Source organism: Hyperoodon ampullatus (genome assembly GCF_949752795.1).
Source record: "Hyperoodon ampullatus genome assembly, chromosome: 4".
NCBI classification, from domain to species: domain Eukaryota; kingdom Metazoa; phylum Chordata; class Mammalia; order Artiodactyla; family Ziphiidae; genus Hyperoodon; species Hyperoodon ampullatus.
Window position 1 is genome coordinate 122,296,482 of NC_136917.1, and position 20,514 is coordinate 122,316,995.

General features: G+C 46.1%; 1 protein-coding gene across 8 annotated transcripts in view; it reads right to left on the minus strand.

Moving 5' to 3' along the window:
• Positions 1 to 10,269: 10,269 nt before the first annotated feature.
• The window catches only part of MAST4 (microtubule associated serine/threonine kinase family member 4), a gene marked incomplete at its 5' end in the record, with an annotated part of 573,576 nt that continues 563,331 nt past the window's right edge, over positions 10,270 to 20,514 (minus strand). For all 8 annotated transcript variants that reach the window (XM_079703236.1, XM_079703235.1, XM_079703242.1 and 5 more), the window contains 3 exons: positions 10,270 to 14,605; positions 14,953 to 15,134; positions 17,611 to 17,747. In XM_079703236.1, coding sequence (XP_079559362.1) covers positions 10,719 to 14,605; positions 14,953 to 15,134; positions 17,611 to 17,747 — 4,206 coding nt within the window. In that variant the 3' untranslated portion in view covers positions 10,270 to 10,718. The remainder of the gene's footprint in view (positions 14,606 to 14,952; positions 15,135 to 17,610; positions 17,748 to 20,514) is intronic.

Genomic DNA, 20,514 nt, shown 5'->3' on the forward strand with positions numbered 1-20,514 from the left:
TTGGAGATAAAGTCTCAAAGCTTATTTTAAATGACAAAGAGAAAACAAAGAATTTAAAAGAAGAGGCTGAAAAATGTATCTTGCCATCAAATTGACTTCGTTAACCTCCTTAATCCTTACTTCTCTAAGGATTCTACAATACCTCTGCAGTGCAAATAGCTCCAAGAAAAAAAAAAAAAAAAAAAAGACACCCCTGCCAGGATGCCCCTCCCCCAGGGTTTAGGAGTTTTGCACATTGGCCACCCTCACTTCAGAACCAAGGAGACTTTTTCTACCTACCTGGTGTCCTCGCTCTTATTATGTTACAGATCCTAACTTACAGGTGGGCTGTGGTCCAAATGCTCTTCTCATTTGAATGTCTGATCCTTAGAAGCTTCTTTCTCACAGGAACCGTGAGATAAATGGTGGTTTGGTTCCCAGGCCAGCTCTCAAAAGCCTATTCACTGGGGATAGCAACTGAGATAACACATTTACAATGAAAAACTAGTGGAAGAAAGAAAGCATCCCAGCATAGTCACCACTGAGGACACAGTAAGCTGCCTTAGTGAGCAGTAGTTTCTGTTGAGGCTTGGGGTATTGCAAAGATTATACCAGCAACAGAGAGGGGACAAAATCATTAAATGCAGATAGAGAACAGGGAAGCTGGCAGTGTAATGACTTAGGCCTTCTTCTCAAGGTCCAAAGGGTGACACCCATGCAGGGCTTGATCTTCTGAAATCTGCATTGGCAGACAAGAGAATTGAGCTCTTGTACTCAGGTGTTGCATTTATAAGGCCTGGATTAAGCTGAATAACCCATTTTAGGCTAGAGGTAGTAGCTTATAGTTATAAAATTCTGATTGGATAACAAAGTAAAAATTGATTAACATCCAATGAGAATTGATCAGCCCTTAGGTTGAGGGCATATTAGAGGAACAGAGTAGAAACTTGGGGACCAGCTCTTTACCTCTGTACCCCCAGGAAAAGCAGGAAAGACAAAGGAATAGTGAAGGAAAGCCATAAACCTTCACTGCAAATGCTTTGCCAGTCTTAGGGGATTTTTTCGTGTAATACTACGCAGGAGCCTAAGTTTTCCCAGATGTTCTTGGTCAAGGACACAAGACGGGGGTTGGGGTAAGGGGCGTGAGGCACTTGATTTGGGTGCAAAATTTAAGGGGGAACCAAAACACTCAGTAATCAGGCAAAAACATTACTTTTAAAACTTTAAATCAATGCAAAAAAATATCCGTGATAAATATCAAAAGTTTTTAAACATAGCCAGGATCCACAACAGCACCATGAGGAACCATATTAGAACCTGAGGCAAAAGGAAAATCACTAGTAGCCGTCCCACCTTTGTTTAAAATTTTGGTATCTTTGTTCATTGTGGCTATTTTACATTAGTTTTGATATCTTAATGTTGCATTAAAATACTATTCTTCTTTGTTACTGAGTTCTTGGTGTCCCCTTAAGTTTGGCGTCCAAGGTGGGTGCCTCACTCACCTCACCCTGTCCCTGCCTTGAGGACCGGTAAGAAGTGGGGCTTCCCAGCTAACCCAGGCCACAGTTTACTGAGGGCCCGTTCGCAGGCACATTACCTCAGTTTTACTCCAAAATGTCCCATCTCCTTCCCCTTTAGTTTCTGGAAACAGGAAGAAGTATTCAAGATTTTACACCTTGTTCCCTCATCCTCATCTAACTCCCAACTCCTGGGCTCCAAGGCATCCTTCCTTCAAAGCCAAGAGAGGTGGCAGAGATGAATGGGTACCAAAGCCCTCTGAGAGCTAGGTGGCCTGGGCCTGGTGAGAGAGGGCAAGCAGAGCACACTCTACTAATGAAACGAAACATCACACAATTAACTGTTTTAATTATCTTGAATACCAGCATTTGGGAAAACAGGTGGCTGGGAAGGGAGTTTTCTTCGGCTTTCCTGAGGGAGACTTAGTAAGGCAGTCATTTAAGGATGTGTGTTAAAGGGAGAAAGAAAGTGCCTGGAAATATGAGGATATCATGACACACCCCTTCAGCCACCTTCGTTCCTTCCCTAGGCCTAGGATGGCATCACTTTGAGAAGGCCAGTCTGAGCCACTGCTGGGTTGTTATTGGCTCTGAGTCTAGCAGTGACCAAGGCCTTTTCCCCTGAGTTTTGGGCTCAGAAGGGACCTAACGCAGAAGTGGGCACAGTTGCCTTGGCCTGTGCCGAGCAGGTGCTCTTCTAGGAAGCTTCCTAACTGCTGCTACAGGAAAGGCCCCTCATTCTAGGGACCCTTCTGGAGGCAGGCAGCCAACCCTCCCAAGTCAGAGAGCATACCTCCCTCTGACTCGATGCCACCCATGTGGCCCACTCTCGTGGTGCAGGAAGCATTCACCTTTGGGAACTCAGGCAGGAATGTAGCAGGACACACAGTTACTTGTTGATTTTGTTCATTTGCTTGTAGCAAATTCGATGATCAGCTCTGGAAACTTTAGGAGATATTCCTGGTGGTGACCTGAAGATCCCAAGACCATGCTCACTGGTCCCTCCTTCCCTTTTCTTTTTCTCTTTCCTTTTTCTTTCTTTGCTGTTTCTTCCCTTCCTTCATTCCTTAACTCTTTCTCTCCCTCTTTACTTCCCTCCTTTCTTCCTTCCTTCAATCCTATCAGAGAGTATGGAAGTCCACACTCTTAAGGGAATCCAGTCTGGGACTTCCCTGGTGGCGCATTGGTTAAGAATCCGCCTGCCAATGCAGGGGACATGTGTTCGAGCCCTGGTCTGAGAAGATCTCACATGCCATGGAGCAACTAAGCCCGTGTGCCACAACTACTGAGCCTGTGCTCTAGAGCCCGTGTGCCACAACTACTGAGCCTGTGCTCTAGAGCCTGTGAGCCACAACTACTGAAGCCCATGTGCCACAACTACTGAAGCCCGTGCACTTAGAGCCCGTGCTCCGCAACAAGAGAAGCCACCGCAATGAGAAGCCCGCGCACCGCAATGAAGAGTAGCCCCTGCTGGCTGCAACTAGAGAAAGTCCACACGCAGCATAAGTAAATAAATAAATTTATTTATTTATTAAAAAAGAAAAAAAAAAGAATCCAGTCTGATAGCACCAACCCACTGAGTTCCCTGTGCCTTCTAACAAACTTAAGCTCCTTTCTGCCTTAAGGATTTAAGCTGCAGATAGGAAATACTAATTGCTGACCTACCACTCCCTACCCACACTGTCCTCCATAATATTTAATGTGTAACTTGGAAAAACAAAAACTTCCTGTAGAGCATCTCTGATGAGGATTGCATTGCACTAAAGACCGTAGGGACCCAAACCCTTACAATATGTAATTGTCCATCTTGCTTTCATTTATCAGGCCCCTTCCATGCGATGCCATGTGCTACTCCATACTGAGCACTGATCTATCTAGGGCTTTGTGACAGCTCCTCTGTTTTAAGCAACAGTGAATTCACCCTACAAAGTCAGAAAGGGAGTTTTTGATGGCTGCTGTCAGTTTTATTGCTTTATCCTGGTTACTAGGATAGACTCTGCAGACATGGTGTGTTCATTGGTTTTATGTATCCCATGTTGTGGCTGCTATGACAAGCTACTCCTATAAAAACATGTTATTACTGCATATTGTAGCTCAGTGAGCTCACCCTGCATTTCAAACTGTACTGAAGCAAATAGCGTTGAGGTCCATAAAAACTGACTTGGCCTCCATCACAGGGGACTCTCTGCGTGAGCTGCAACTCCCACAGTCTGGGAGCACGTTTTACATTTCCCCCGTGCCAGCAGCCATCACTGTTAACTGAACGCAACACAGACCCAAACACAGCCGTTATCTATGTATCTATGTATCTATGTAAAATTTCAGGGCAGGAAACTTTCATTTTATTTCTACCCATCTAATTCCCCAGTAAGTGCCGCTTACAATTTTGAAGTTTACAAAAGCATGAAATAAATGACTATGTTTTCATATATTAGTGTAGCAGGCAAGAGGGGTGGCTAACATTGCTTTCTATCTGCCCTGAATATTAAAGAGAAAATTAACTTGAATTACAGCAATAGAGGATGCAGTTAGTTCTACGCAAGTCACGACGGGGTGGTCCTGGGTGGTGAGTTCGAATCAGTTGCCCGATACATCAAGAGCTAGGATGGCTGGTGTGGCAGGAGTTAGTCTGAAGGCTGCAGAGGAATCAGCAGCCCAGTGTTTCTCCCAGAGCTCCCGGATACTGGTTTATCAGCAGAATCATCTGGGGAATTCTTTACCAAACAGATTCCTGTGCCCCACCTCTGGATACTGGGATTCTGTTAGACTAGGGTTGGCCTTGGGCTCCCAGCCAAATGATTTCATGTGAAGTCCTTCCCTTTTCTTAACTTTATCAAACAGTAACAGAAACCTGTGTTAGGCTCCATGAGTCAGATGAGCTGAAAAACTACGCCGCATCCTGTAAGAGGAAATTTCCAAACAAAATGGGAAAAAAGTGTTAAGGAGCCTTCCAATCCATGGGTGAGACATCTGGGGAAGCAGCTCCTTAGTCTCTTCTGCCATCACTGCCAGGCCACAAGCCTCTGCCCCTCAACTACCCGGCTCTCCCACCTACCCCCACTCCATCCCAGCTGTTGACAACTTGAAATCCCGTATGGAATACTGTAGGTCTTGAAAAAGGAAAGGACTAATCTATTATTCTTTAATTTGGTTTTTAAAAGCCATTATTGCTCATGAAAGATTAAACAGTGAACTGCACTGAACATTCACCTCTCGCCACCCCTCCCCCCATCTTTAGATAATATTCTCTAAACATTTGACTGTTCGAGACATGGTCCTAGATCCTACAAAGGTAAGTAGAGGACAGCGGGTCACCTGAGCATTCATCTGTCTTCCCCTTCTCCATTTATGTCAGTTCATGGGCTTTCTAAACAGCTTGGGAGCCCTTTTTCTCTTTCTCCTGTCTTTGGAAACAACCTAAATATCCAAAAAGAGATAAATGATTAAAGACATTCTAGTTCTTGGGTGGGATAACCACATAAACATGCTGATACTACTAGGAATTAAAGAAAAACAAGTTAAAATGAGATAAAGTTTTATATCAGTCTGGCAAAAAGAGGAAGCTGGATAATAGTGTAAGTGGGATGTAGGGTTATAGGAACTGCAATGCACTGCTTATGGGTGTAGACTGGTGCAGCTATTCTAGGACCGTGAGGCAAGAATTCATCAAATTAAATATGTGACCCACCAATCCCGAGCTGGGTGTGTATCACAAAATTTCACAATTCCACAACAATATGCAGTACAGCGTTATTTATGGAGGGGGAAGTTCAAAGCAATTTGAGAGCTCATCACTAGGAAGATGGGCAGGTAAAACGTATGAGACGCACACCATGGGGTATCATACAGTAGCCAGAAGCAATGGATTAGATACAGCTACAGCAAGGTAGTTGAATCTTAAGCATATAGTGTTGGAGGAGGTCATGGAGAGGACATGATCGCCAGTTGAACCGAAAGCTGGACCCGGGCAATTGGAGTCTCCTCATCTCCTCCCCTGGCCTTGTAAAGCATGTGTGGTGTTCCCACAGTGGGAGCCATTTTCCAGGATGCAGCCTTGAGAGAGCCAGGTGTTGCTGAGACCATCTGCATGGTATATACAACTGAACCCCGGTAAGGTTTCTATATCAACGTTTAAGATCCCGGCAGGTGGGTGCGGAGATCTCCTCGTCTTGTGGCAGCCCAAGATAAGCCTCATATGTAAGTTCCCTTGCTTATTAAACCTGCCACCTACCACTCTGGAGTGACTGCCTCTTTCTTTGGTCTCTCCTTGTCCTCTATGTATGAGAGTCATTTTGTGAACCAACAGATAGAGCTTGATGGAAAAAAAAAAAACCCAAATGACATATTAACATGATTTTTATCAATTAAAAATACATGTATACAGAACAATGATACCTATGTGTTTTAAGAACACAAAACCAAACCATTAACAAAGTTGCCTGTGGGGTAGGAGAGGAGGCTGGATAGGAGAGTAGGGATAAGTTTCATGAACCTTGGTGCCAAGGTTGACGAGCCAAGCACTGAAGAGTAGGATGACCTCAAACATCTGCATCTGAGCTTCTCTACTTGTGCACGTGCGCGTGAGAGAAAATAATGCAGCATGTCCTTAACATGAAATGCCATGTGGTCATTATAAATAATATTGCAGAAGTATATTTATAGACATTGAAATATATTTTTGATTTCATACTAAGCAAAAGAGGTTACCAAACATCATGCCCACTATTATTTTTTTTTTTTGGTAACATAAAAATCCATATAGATTGAAGAATGAAAGTGGTTGGGGAATTGCAGTGATTCAAACATGTTTTTTTTTTGCTTTTCTGTATTTTTAATTTGCCTTCAATGGATCATGTATTGTGCAATAAAGAAAAAAAGCAGAATTTTTCTTTTTAAAGATTTTTTTGTTTTCACAAAGGCACAAGAATAAAGAGGTAGTGAGAATTTACAGATAGTACTGAGAAAGGAGCAGCCTTTTCCTAAGGCTTTGTGGTTTCAAATGCAGATGCTCAAGCCCAAGCTTCCTGGGATGCTCTTTCCTTTTCCTTGAGGACAGAGGGGGCCATAGTTGTTCTAAGGATCTCCACTTGAAAGGGGCAATAGGATGAGGAGCTAGGACTTGCATTACTGGGTAGCACTGAACTGATGGGCGTGGGAGGCCTTCCACAGGAAATACCCTCTGTCCCTACAAAGGACTGCCTCCAGCCGAGGAAAGTCACATCAGCCCAGTACTGTTTCACACAGCATATGTACGCCAAAGGGACAGAACTTTCAGGCAAAAGATTTTTATTTAGACAGGTTAGGGCTGGAGGATATGGAGATGCCAGCTGACATACGAAGGCTCAGTAGCTGCAACATGCTTGCTTTAGGCCTTGTAAATAGCTTCATCCTTCACCTCCAGGTTCTGACAGCCCTCTCCGGGCAGTGCTTCAGTGAAACATCAGATGACTTTGTTAGAGTCTGTCAGCTTTACAATATTAAGAGACTTTCTGTAAAGCTGTGTGGAGCAATTCCTAGTAGCCATATGCAACAGATCTTCCTTTTCCCCACATCTGAAGAGACTCAATGTTCAGTCCGTCTCGGTAGAAGATTCTCTTTTATTGCCTGCATCCAAGTTTGGGGCTGGACAGTCCCACCGGCAGCCTGTGATAAGAGACGGTGACCTTGTCTTTTGGATTCCCAGGAATCCAGGCGATGCTGCTGCATGTTTTTTATGACAAATGGTGCTAATGCTTCCAGTACAGGGTCTGAGGTGTCTGAACTGCCACACACCTCAGGCCCTGAACCTGGGCCAAGTGACTGACGTTTAGTATACAGAAAGTAATAAAACCAAGGTTCAACAAAGCTGTGGTCATTTCCAGCTTTCCTAGATATATGAGATGCATACAATACTAACTGGGGTAGGAGGTAGGAAGAAAGAGGAATAACACAAAATGATGACTTTGTGGAAAGTGTTAAAAACATACTGGCAGGAAGGAAATTAAATTGAGTGAACTGCCCTATCACTGAATTCCTTAATGTCTGGCCTGTACTGAAGTAAGCAAATTTCCGCAGTTAACAGAGCTACACTTTTTCATGTAATATTTGTGTTGTGAATCAAAAATCTAGAAGGGAATTTGCCTACTGACTAATTAGTAATTAATTAGGACTAATAAAGGAGTCCTATTACAGAGAACGATTAGCTTGCTTGGCTTTGTAATTTTGCACCATATGATTTTTTTGCATGTAAACTTAGAAAATGAGATGGCTTAGATCATTCACAGAGGGCCCTGGGTCTTGAATTCAATTGCATGATACCTGGTAATGTTTAGAAAGGTCAAGAGCTTTAGAACCAGAAAAATCCACGCTCTAATCCAAGCTCTCTTTACAGGGTATATGTTAAGTAAGTCACATAGCCTGTCTGGGCCTATTTGCTCATCAGTAAAATGGGGATGCCACCGCCATCTGGTTTGAGGATTGTGTTGGGGCTCAAATAAGATGGCAGATAAAAAGCATCTTGCCCAGTACTAAGGGTACACATATAGTAGGCAGACAATAAAAAAATTAGCAAACCATTCCCCTCACCAAAAGGAATCTGCAGACAACCATCCTTTCCATAAGAGAAAGTTACATTCAGTAATGTTTTAGAGATGCTATGTATGTGGGTATATGGGAAAAAACTTAATAGTCATTATCTTTTCATGCTAAATTTTTATTTCAATGTTATGCAACTGCATAAGTATAAATATTTGTTCAATATACAACAATTATGACATCCATAGGGAATTCCTTAGAGAAAATAAGACCGCAAACACTTTATTGCACAGATCCTAACAAACTTTAAGCTGGTAAATCTACAGCTGGGAATACTACCGAGGAGCACATCTTACAATCACAGGAGACCGACCAAATAGAACACAGGAGAATTTCTACCAGCTGACTGGAGAGGTTTACAACAACAAACAGGTATTACATGAATGCAACCTTAGGTACTCTGTAGCCATCCAAAATGCAAAAACATATTTGGCAAAAATGATAATACACTATACAAAATATACATTAAAAAATATCATTTGTAAACAAGCAGCTAGTTGTGCTTTAAAGGAAAGTGGACAGTTAAAAAGCAAAGGCTGTAAACCATAAACTACCTCCCCGATAGGCCTGTCTAGATGTCTGGGTGCAGAAGGATCAGGTTATGACAACCACCAAGTGCACGTATGAATTATAAATGTTGAGACCATTCAAGATCTTTCAACATATTTGTTTCTTCTACAATTCACAACATAGTGATGGGGAATGGCTAAAACCTCATGGGAAAATAATTCAGAGCAAGGAGGAGACTTTTTTCTTTTTTTTTTTTTTTGCCATTGTCAACTCATTTTACAATGAAGGACAACCAAGCAGTTTAAGTTACGCCTTTGTTTTTGGAGCGGAGTTTACAGCCTCACTGAATGATTTATAATCCACAGGGCTGTAAGATGAAGCTGTGCTTAGGTGAACAATTTTATAGCCTGAAGATACTAAGACATCCCCGAGGGGGGTTGGGTGCTGGATTAGTATTTCTTCTTGGTAATTTTTTTTTTTTTCTCTTACAAAACAAAAAATCCTGCTACGGATCCCAAGCATCTTATAAATACTTATCTGTGTGTATTTTCTCTTAGTGCCTTAGTACTTATGTCAGCAAGTGCTGTCTTACAATAGAAAACAATCCACCAGGAAGGAAAACTGCAACAAAAAACAAACAAAAAGATCCCCGCAGCACTAAAATGATCGGACAAATTCTACATATTCCATGGTATACAAAATTTAAATAAGGCTTAGCAAAAGTAAAAAGGACAGTCACATTCAAGCACCAAATAGCTCCAACAAGTCTTTTTGTTACAAAAATGCTGCTCTTTATTAATACAGTATTTTTTTTGCATACAAATAAAGAGATCATGTTATGAAATGTATGGAGCTACTTGATGCATCAGAAATGAATGTGAAACCCAGGAACTTGCTAAAAACAGCAAGCTTCATCTACAACATAAGGCCCCAGCTATGTATTAAAATGTATCTGATGTCCTGATTATTCCTTAAAATATATGCTATGATGCCAAAATCCACAACCCCACCCGGTCCCCCGACTTTTCCTCAAAACAGCAAATTTAAAACCTCTTCCAATGCCTGATGCTTATTACTCAACCTAAGTACTAGCAGATTTGTGTGCAGCCAGCAACTTTCCTTTATGTTCAACAGCAGAGCTGGTGCAGAACTACTACTATAAAATGTGTGCTTCTTAGACTAGTGACTCATAGCATAAAGGCCTGAGTTTAAGAGCATGAAAAGGAAAAGCGAGAGAACAGAAAGGGAAAGCAAAAGAACAGAAATAAGTCGACATGTGTTTATAGCCCCCGCTCTACCTATGATGAGGAGCTGACATACACACCCACAGACAAGGACAACTGGCCTTTCAGACAGCTGGGCCCAGGATCAAAATGGCTATTAGGATGACCATGAAATGAAAATGGCTAGCTCCATCTGTTGTGGCCATTTCTGATGGAGGAGGATTCCAAATGCAGCGATTCAAGTAGTTCTTTAGATCTGGAAGTATAGGTAGCCAGATACAGTACTATCAAAATCACTCGTTAAAAATACCCATGAAAGCTTACAATCTAGTGTATTTTGGGCTTTCTTTCACCTTCAACTCGACTTAGAATGTTTTAATGTAGAAAAATGTAGCCTTGAAATATTCTTTTCAACCACAGACCAAAACACGTGGGTGGATGTGTATATACACGAATATGGGTGTATCTATACTTTTACATATACCCAGGTTTAACCCTTTTGCTTCATTACTGCATTATGATCAACGGTAGAGCAACAATCTTATTAAAAAAAAAGTTGTAGTAAATGACGCCATCGGCAGCAAAGTATCGACTCTATATCCCCCAAACCAAACACATTGCTAGGTATTTACAGAGAAAATCGTTTTCCTCAACAACCGTCAACCTCAACCAAAAAGATTTTTTGTTTTTTTATTTTTATTTTTTTGTACAAACACTATCTGGTAACAGTTTACCGGTTCCAATCGGGAAGGCATTTGGAAGAAGGTCCCTTCTTTTCCTGTTTCTTCTCTCCCCCTTCTTCGGTGAGGCTCCAGGCTCTGCCTGGGGGGGTTCCCACAGTGCTGGTTTCCAAGGTAGTCAAGATGCAGTTACACACGCAGGCTGGGTCCCCCAGTCCCGCCGGGGGCCTGCCCCATCACAAGGCCTTTTTGTGTGGGCTGCCGCGCAAACTCTCTTTCCCCCGCCTCTGTCGCACCCCGGAGTCCTTCTCAGAAGGAAGGGCGATGGGGCGCTCCGTGCTTGGAGCGGGCAACGGCTTGGTCACCTCTCTGCCCACACTCTGCTTCCTAGTCTGAGCTGGCTGGACGGGGGCCGGCTCTTTCCCTTTGGTTTCTGCCGCGGTGGCTGCTCCTGAGAGGGCCCTGTCCCGTTGGCTGGCGCTCTCCCCCACGCCTGGGTTGGGGTGATAGGACTCCAGAGTGATGGCTGAGCTGCGGAAGGACGGCAAGGAGTCGCTCTTTGTCATCTGGGTTCTGCCATCCCCCCCAGGCAGGGGCTTCCAATGGTCCCTGCTGCTGGAGGCTGGGGGCTCAGCCGTGGCCCTGCCGGCCTTGACAGAGAAGGTGTCGCTGCAGGTGGTAGAAGTCTCTGGAACTACTGATCTGGCCTCGGGAAAGCCAGAGGAGTAGCTCAGAGACTTCTCGGGGAGGGCAGCGCAGCGGAAAGAGCTCTGCGCCGTGGCCGAGGGCGACCGTTTCATGCCGCTGGGCTTGCCCGCCTCCGTCAGTGGCTTCTGGGAACTGGGCCCTTTCCCCTTGGCCTCCGGCCAGCCCTTCCCGGCGGCTGCTGCCGGCCTCTCCGTGCCCTTGGGCCCAGCCTCACCTTGTGCCGGGGAAAGGCTGGCCCCCGGCTTCCCGCTGTCCACAGGGGAGTAAAGTGCTTCGGTGCATTTCTTGCCTTCAGACTTCCCGGCGTCAGCGCTGGCAGCCAGCGGACTCAGGCTCCTGTCTGTCTGTTTGCACAGAGGGGGATAATCTTTCACAGTGGATGGTTTGGGGGCCTTTGGAGATAGGTTTTGCCTTTCCCCAACAGTGGGAAGTTTCTGGTCCACCGGCTCACTGGCCCCTGGGGGTCCTTGCCGTGGTGGATGTGCGGGCTTCTCCAGTGCCTCTGAGGGATGCCCACTGCTGGTGGGTCTCAGCTTGGTGTCTAGAGGACCCCATTCCATGTGTAGGGGGACTGAGGGCCCACTTGCTCCCTGGCCAGTCCCATCGCGGGCTGTGTTCTGGGGACCTAGGAGGGCAGGGAACGCCTCTGACACACCCTTACCGCTGCCCTTCCCCTCTTTGCCGGGGGGCTGAGCACCAGGCTCTTTGCCCACTGCAGCCTCAACGCTCAGCTTCTGGGAGGAGAGGGGCCGGTCTGGGTGCATAGACTTTGGAGGGTCTGTGTCGGGGCCAGACCTGGGCTTGTGGCTGCTGCTCTCACAGAGCACAGCAGCAGGCTTGGGAGGGCCCTGGAGGCCCAGGCTTGAGCCTGTAGCGCAGGGCTTGCTCCCAGACGGAGAGCCAGCAGGGTAGCTTTGTTGAATGTAATGCTGCTGAGCGGCCAGGCCAGGGAGCTCTTTGGTGGTAGGTAGGGGCTGAGAGCTACTGGTGAGATGATGCTTCTGCAGGGGCTGTTCTTTCCTTTCTGGTTCCTTGGGACCATCTTTCTGCACAGATCGGAAACCGGAGAGCTTTGCACTCTTCTCACTCCCTGTCCCGGGTGGCTCCAGAGACCACCTGGCAGGAGCGGATGCCAGCTTAGATTCCGGGCCACTCCTTCCCTTGCCCAGCTCCCTCTCACAAGGAGCCGCTGCAGAGTGCAAAGAGGGGTCTTCTCTGGCCAGTGGCCTCACCTCATCTCGGCCGTCTTTGGGGTTTGCTTTCCCACAAGGCCCGCATGCTTTCTCCAAGGCCTGGGTCTGGGTGGAGACATCTGGGCGGGTCCTCCCCACAGCGGGGAGGGTTTTGGAGTTGTCACTGGTTTTAGCAGCTTCTAGTGGATACAGCTCCTTGGAGGGGTCTCTGCGGATGTCGGCCCTCAAAGCCAACTGCTCACTTCTGGCTGTGGAAGGGCCCCTTTCGGACGACTCCCTCCCGCTCGGCTTCTCCCTCGAGGAGGCACCTTCAGGTGGGAGCGGGCTGCGCAATCTAGACGGGTCAGCACCTTGGAGGTTCTGCCCCAGGAGGGGAAGGAGCTTAACATCGGGGCTGTGGTCTTGGTGCTGGCTGGGGCTGCCCTCTCCCCGCTGGGGATGGCTTTCCACGATGGTCGCCGGGGTCCTGGCTGCGTGGGAAACCTTCCTGTCCAACTTCAGCTCTGGGTCAGGCAGGGGTGTCGCCGGTGAGGCCTGCAGACCCCGGCTGGGTGGTGGGAACCGAGGCTCGAGCAGGTAGGATTTGTTCACCTTGAAGGTGGCAGGGGAGGACTCCCTCTGACCCGCAGTTTCACCCTTCCTCCCCACGCTGCCGGCGGGAGCCTGTGGCACAGGGGGCCCTACGTCACTGCCTGGGCTGGGGCTCTGGGCAGGCTCTGGTGAAGGCAGCTCCGTCTTGGAGGCCTGCGGTCCAGACAGAAGAGCAATGTCCAAAGTGCCCTCAATGGGCTTCAGGCATGACACAGACCGCCCTTCCAGCTTATACTCGGAGGGGCTTTTCCGGACAGGTGACTCTGGAGCAGCCAAGCCCGGCTTCTCCGCTCCACTGTCCACCCGGCCAGAAAGGGCCTTGAGAGGGACAAAGGAGACGGTGCTGAGCTGAGCCACGTGGCTGCTGATGAATGGCGTGCGGCTCTCGGAGGCCGGCTGGGCCTCCTGCTGACCCCCGGCAGGTCGGCCCGCGTTCCCCGGCAGGCCCTCCTGGGCACCAGGTGTCATCTTGGGCTTGAGCACAGGGCAGGGGCCATCATCTTTGTCTTCGAGGGACATCTTCTTTCGGAGGTAATCGATGTTGGCCAGCTTGCTGTCTAACTTCTCACACCGGGGACCCTCCTTGGCCTGCGGGGCCTCCTCCGTGTACTCACCCTTCCCGGAGGTGGGCCTGTGGGTGGCATGACAGAGACCGTCTTGGAGGGTGCTGTGAGCCGAGGCTCGTTTGAGGTCACCGGTGCCCTGGCTGTGGTCCCCGGGAGCTGCCGCCCCCTCCGAGGTGACAGCCTCGCTGGCCCGCACACTGGCCTGGTTGTGGAGAGCATCTTTCAGCAGGCTGCCCGGGGCCTGGGCCTCCTGCGCGGCTGCTTTGTTTTCAAAATGATTTGACCTTTCTGAAGCCTTTGGATAGATTTTCTTCTCTCTTTCTTCTAGCCTAAAAGCAGAGAGGTTTTCCACATCATTGCCAAGTCCATGGGGTTTCTGGCGGGATTCCTGTTTCTCTGGGAGCCCGTCGGGTTTCTTCACCACCACCTTGGCCTTCAGCTTCTCTCGGTCCAGCTCATCCACAGACTCCTGTCGGCCCACTTTCCGGGACACAGGGCGTTTCAGGCAGCCTTGCTCCACGGGCCTGGCCCGGCTGAGGGCAGGCGCGTCGCACACGTTCTCCTCCAGGCTCTGCAAGGTCACCTCCCGCTGGGACTGCTCCCGTGGCACCTCCTCCTGGGTGACCTCCAGGCTGTGCTTGCGGGAACACAGGTGCTTCTTGTCACTGCTGTAGGAGGGAGAGAGCTTCTCCTCCGACTGCACGCGCTTGAGCAGCGGGGACCGCGGGGGCTCTGCGCTCTTGGGCCTCACGATGTGTCTGACGATGGTCGGGGGGGAGTGCATTTTGCTGGGAAAGGCTTGAGAGATCTTGGAGTTGCCAAGTGAATGTCCTAACAGAGGGGACGGTGACCGCTGAGGGGAGGTGGGCTGTGGAGTTGGAGAAGGCGTCCGGGCCAGTGGGGAGAGCGGGATGCTGCCTGCTGACTTACGTCTTCCTGACCGGTATCGCTGCCCGCTGAGTTTGGGGGCCAGGCCGTGGAGAGTGCTGGGCCGGATGTGTCCTGACCCTGCTGGGGAGTTGGGGGCACTAGAGCTTGGGGAGCTGCTCTGGGAGGAGTTAGTACCTGTGGGTGGAAAACAGGATGCTGTGAGCAACGGCCACTTTCCCTTTTCTTTCCATGCTTCCAGACCTAGCTGTTTTAGATAAGGTCAGGTAAAGGTCAGCAAACTGTCTCAGTATCTAAGTCTAGTGAATAAATGCTTCTCAGATAAACCTCCCCACACCATGGGTTAACCCAGTACTTCCTGTCTTTTTTAATGGACCGAACAGCTGTATCTTCTGACCTTCCTATAAATCCTGTTCTCTGTCCATTACATCCTCAACCTTCTTTCCTTAAGCAGGAATAAGCCTCTCTTCCAGGATCTCAGATGGTGACCCCTCATCTCTTGAGAGGCAAGGAGACTCACTCACCGGATGGGAAGTCGGGGGTGGAGCGGTAACTGGGAGTAGGGGATCGGGGAGACAAGCTGTGAGTGGGGGACCCCGGGAGGCTCTCCCCTGATGACAGGGATCTGTTCAAGCAGGAGAAACTTCGGCTGGTGTGAAGTAAAGGAGAAGGCTGCTTGGCTAGTTTTTTGAAAAGGGATCTTCTCCTAGAGTGAAAACAGGAGAAAACGGATCAGATTCTACATTCAAAACCACTCCTCCTCCCCATAGCACCAGTGCATTCAGTACACGCCTCTGTGCCAGAGACGGTGATGGGATGGTGGCAGATCCTTTTAAAGAGAAGGATCCCACTTTTTTTTTTTTTTTTTTTTTTTTGCAGTACGCGGGCCTCTCACTGTTGTGGCCACTCCCACTGCAGAGCACAGGCTCCGGACGCGCAGGCCCAGCGGCCATGGCTCACGGGCCCAGCCGCTCCGCGGCATGTGGGATCCTCCCAGACCGGGGCACGAACCCGTATCCCCTGCATCGGCAGGCGGACTCTCAACCACTGCGCCACCAGGGAAGCCCAAGGATCCCACTTTTATATTCAAAACTTTTTTATGACTTAGAAAGGAAGAGGTTTTGATACTACACAATGGAAGCTCTCTTCTCTTAATTTCAAGCACTTTAAGAAGAGCTGTGAAAATAGGAAAAATATATAATAAATATACATTCATTTATTTATAGGTCAGGTTTTTGAGGACACGGTTTTTTGCCTGAAAGCTTCTGAGTACACAGCCCCAAACACACTGACATAAGTTAATTAATTAAGAGGTAATACAAAGCAAATCCCTGGAAGAAAAGTCATCATCTTGGATATAGAATTCTTTGATGGTGATACACTGGGTAGAGGCTTTATCTCTGAGGGGCTGTTTGCTGTGCTTATTCCATTGTGAGCTCTTGAATATTCCTAATGACTGTGCATGCTGGACATTTACATAGAAAAACCGAGCAAGGTGAAATGAAGCTTATCATATCAGCAGGGCAGGAGACACCATGCTGCAGCACAAGCAAATGTGTAGTTAGTGTCCAACGAGCACATCTGAAAGCTAAAAGCACAGCTTCAGGTGGCTTCGAAGTGCAGGTGGCTGTACAGAGTTCCTTCATCCCAGGTAGTTTACACTCTGCTACCCACTGAAGCAAGTGTGTTCTATATGACCTAAACCACAATTAAAATATAAAGCTCACATTAAAAAAAAAGGAGAATCTCAAAATGTGTATATGTGTGTGTGTGTGTGTGTAATTTTAATCACAGTAATACATGTACTTGGGTTAAAAAGTGAAATAGTTTGTAATGAAAAATAGCAACTCCCTGCTCTGCCTTTTCCCCAATCCCCAGAGAAACCACTTTCTAGTCTTTTAGCTGTTTCTTCTCCTATTTGTCTGCATATTGCTATGAAATGTGCTTATGCTGTTTTTTTAGTTTTTCGATTTTAGAAATTATCTGTTGATTTCCTACCACAAAAAATGAGAATTAAGCTCGTATACAACCGCTTCCACCTTCTAACTGAAAACACTTCCCTGTTTCTATTCCTCCTAGTAGAGCTATATTTTTTTGGTTAGAAACAAAAGGCTGGTGTTTTCTTTATTTTACATGATAAATACTGTTCACAGCTTGGCCATAATTCTATTTTCCTTCCTTGTATAACTCTGTCTTTCCTGGAGTCAATAATCATTCCTTTTTCATTTGCTTATTTTTCTTTTCTATCATCAAAAACCCTCATAATGTTATCCAACACACCAAATCCAAGTGGGCAAAGTAGGGCTGCTGTGGCATCGTGCAGGGAGCACATCTAGACAACTGCCTGGCAAGAAATATCCTCACCAGAAACACACACACACACACACACACCTTGCCAGTGCCTGCACGGGGCACAAAATGATACTCACGGTGCCTCTCACGGTGCAAACGTGTAGCCAAGTTAGGCTTTCAGTCAGTAAAACAAAGCCTTTTTATTTCTAGCTTATTTGGATGCTTTAAAGATCTAGTTATCTTCAAATATCTGGCATTAAAAAATAGCAACTGGAGCTTCCCTGGTGGCGCAGTGGTTGAGAGTCTGCCTGCCGATGCAGGGGACACGGGTTCGTGCCCCGGTCCGGGAAGATCCCACATGCCGTGGAGCTGCTAGGCCCGTGAGCCATGGCCGCTGAGCCTGCGCGTCCGGAGCCTGTGCTCCGCAACGGGAGAGGCTGCAACAGTGAGAGGCCCGCGTACCGCAAAAAAAAAAAAAAAAAAAAAAAGCAAAAAAAAGCAACTGTTTGTTTTTAGATAATGTAAAGGACGTTATTAAATACAGATATAATGCTAAAAACTGCCTGAAGTTTCAGTTCCTCAAATCCAACTCAACTGAAATGAAGTCTAGAGGCTTAAGAAAAGGCAAAGGGCTTTTCATGGTTCTCACACATGAGAAGAACCAATATAAATTCTTCTACAGTGTAACTATCTAAGTCTTTTCACTATGAAAAAGAATGCTGTTACGAAGGAATATAAACTCTAATGTATAAATACATGTGAACCACGGGGCAACATTTCTCACAGAGAAATGGATCCTTCTCATATGCAAGCATTTAAATTAAGCAAGGAGTAAATGTCCCTCAGTGTGGGAATGCACCAAACCCATGAAGAGGATGGCTCTAACTCACCTTTCCAGAGTTTCCTTCTTCTTGGATTTCTTGCTCCGCCTTACCATCCGGCTCTTATAGCTGTTTCTCCTGGCTGGCCCCGTCTTGATTGATGTGTTCTCAAATGGGGTGGTCGTGATCGACACCTTATTTCCACTCTATAAAAAAATGACGTGGTATTAAAGCAAAATGCTGTGATGAAACAAGACCAGAACAGAGATAGGAGAGTCTAAGACAAAGAAAGATCCATAAGGACGGACATACAAAAGGCTTCCATGTGTCAAGGACCCTCCAAGCAGTGAAGTCCTGACAAACTCGGTGGAAAAAAAATGTGAGGTTTCCTTAAGAGGGTGGGATCTGGAACTCCACAGAGCTGAGTTCAAATCTGCGCCTGTGACCTGAGCACTTGCTTTCCATCCAACAGAAGAGTCACACCTATCTCATAGGGCTCCTCTGAAGATCAAGGAGATAGAGTCTGAAAAGCCTTTAGCACTGAGGGTGACACATGGAAAGGACTCTATAAATCACAGTTATCCTCATCCATATGTATTAAGCATAAAGATGCCCAGGGGCTCTCTAGAAATCATAAAAAAACATCATAAAGCAGCAAAACTGAATGAGACTTCTATTTTAAATTATTTTTAAAGGTTCCTTTTCTACCACCAGAAAACCTGTCAGCAGGCAGAGCTGGAAAGTTCATGCCAGCAGGTATGAAACAGCCTCTGTTTTGCCAGGTCAGGCATGGTGAGGTCATTCCTGGTGGGTTTCTGTGCCCTTCCACTTGAACCTGGGACAGGGGCTGGCTGGGCAGGCCCTGGGGATGGATTTGAGAGCAGAGTCAGAGGGCAGGCTGAGGTGTGCCCTGGGCAAGTGGGCAGGACCCTCCCCCTTCACTCCCATATCAATGACCTCTTCTTGAATTTCTTAATAATCAAGAGAGAAACATGTCCTTTCGGAGTCACAGATGGCCCGGATTACCTTAAGAAGACAAGAAGCATACGGAGAAGGGCCTTTTAAAAGGCCTATGCCTGGAAGATGCCTAGCAGCTCAGCTCTAAGTGGTATTAAGAGATGGGGAGTTGAGTATGATGGGGGCTGGGGACTGGAAAAACAGAGATTGCTTTAATATCAACATCCACCTTCCTTCCCAACTTGGGAAGTAATACGTGCCATTATAAGAAGAAAAGAGTAAAGCATATATATATTAAAAAAATCACTGAGGAGCTTACCACCCAGCTAACATTGGTAACATTTCTGTATATTTCCTGCTGGTCTCTTATCAGGCATATAGAAAGTATGTATATATATAGACACACTTTATAAATAATTTAAATCTTAATTAAATTAATCTCATATTTAGTTTTCTGGTTTTTGTTCACTTCACATTTCCTAACTTTGAAAAACTTGCCCTTTGTCATTGAATATTCCTTAAGAACATGATTTTTACTGGCTATTTAAAAATATTCCATGAGATGGGTGACTCACAATTTAACTATTTCCCTACAGCTATTGTTTTCTATCTCGCAATTCTTGTAAGGGTTGAAATAAATACCTTTATCTCTAAATCGCTGTCTGAGCCTCTGACATTTCCCTTAGATTACCTAATTAGACCCAATACACGTAGCAAAGGGTCTAGGTGGACTTTTTAGCGACTCTTGGTGCCTGGTGATACACTAATTTCCAGAAGGGTTATGTCACCTCATGCTTTTGCCAGCAGCGCACGAGCAGTAGCCATAGAACAGGCTTGTCAGAACTGAATATTAACATTAAACAGATTACTGATTTTACAGGAAAAAGTTATAACAAGTTTTAATCTTTGTTCTTTGGCTATTAACAAAGCTGGACTTTGACTCATTTATTTTCGATCATTTCTATTTCTTTAGAGAACGATTTGTTCATGTCTTACATCCAATTTTGTATCAGAGAGTCTTAGTATTATTGATTTTAGAGTTCTTTATATATTTAAGAACATATAATCCCATACTTAATGTCATAATTGTAAAATAGTATTTTAGGGAAATGAGATTTGAACTTGAACAAGAGAAAAAATTTGTCTTCATCCTGAAAGAATAAAGTACCTGTTTTATACACAAATGCCAAAACTTTAAAAATAAACCTTAACCTGATAGTAGAGACTCACTCAATTTATTCTTTAAACTGAAAATTCAGTTTTTAAGCATGAAAGGCCTACCACTGAAGGTTGTTTGGTGTGGGATTTTCTCTTTACAAATTGAGTGAGGCCAGGCTAACTGAGTGAGGCCAGGCTAAAGTTTTAGTTTTTCCTGCGTGTCTTAGGGGAAGGAAAGGAGCAACAAACATGATGGGAGTTCATCTTTCATTGAAGTTCCTCCCGTCCTTTTCTACATCATATACAGAGTGGACACAGAGCCACAATGATCACCGGGGCTGCTAGAGCCCATGAGCCATCTAAGCTTGAATCCACTTCCACCCCTCCTAACACAATTCAGCACTGACTTTTATATCTTTACCTGTAAGAGACTCACCATGCCACTGAGCATTTTAAAAGCACACTGTGAATATTAAAGCATTTTCCACATATATTCTCTTACTTTATTTTCACAACCAAGTCATGAGGGTTTTTTTTAATTTAAACCCTATGAGGTAGGAAGGGATTATTATTCTTTGACTAGAGGTAAGGAAAACAGATTCAGAGACACTGAGATTCTTTTTTCCCAAGGTCACAGAGCCCAGTGGGAGAGCCCAAACCTGGCTCTTCCGCCCCTCACCCCACACTGCCCACTCCTCATGGGCAGGGCATGCCCTGGTCCCTTCCACCTCTTGCTCCCAGCAGAGTGCACAGCTTGTACTTAATGAGTGGTGGTGAGGGAACGAGGCACTGGATCCACATAAGGAATGATCAATGTATCAGACTGTCAAGAAGAAATTTTAAAAATATAAAAATATC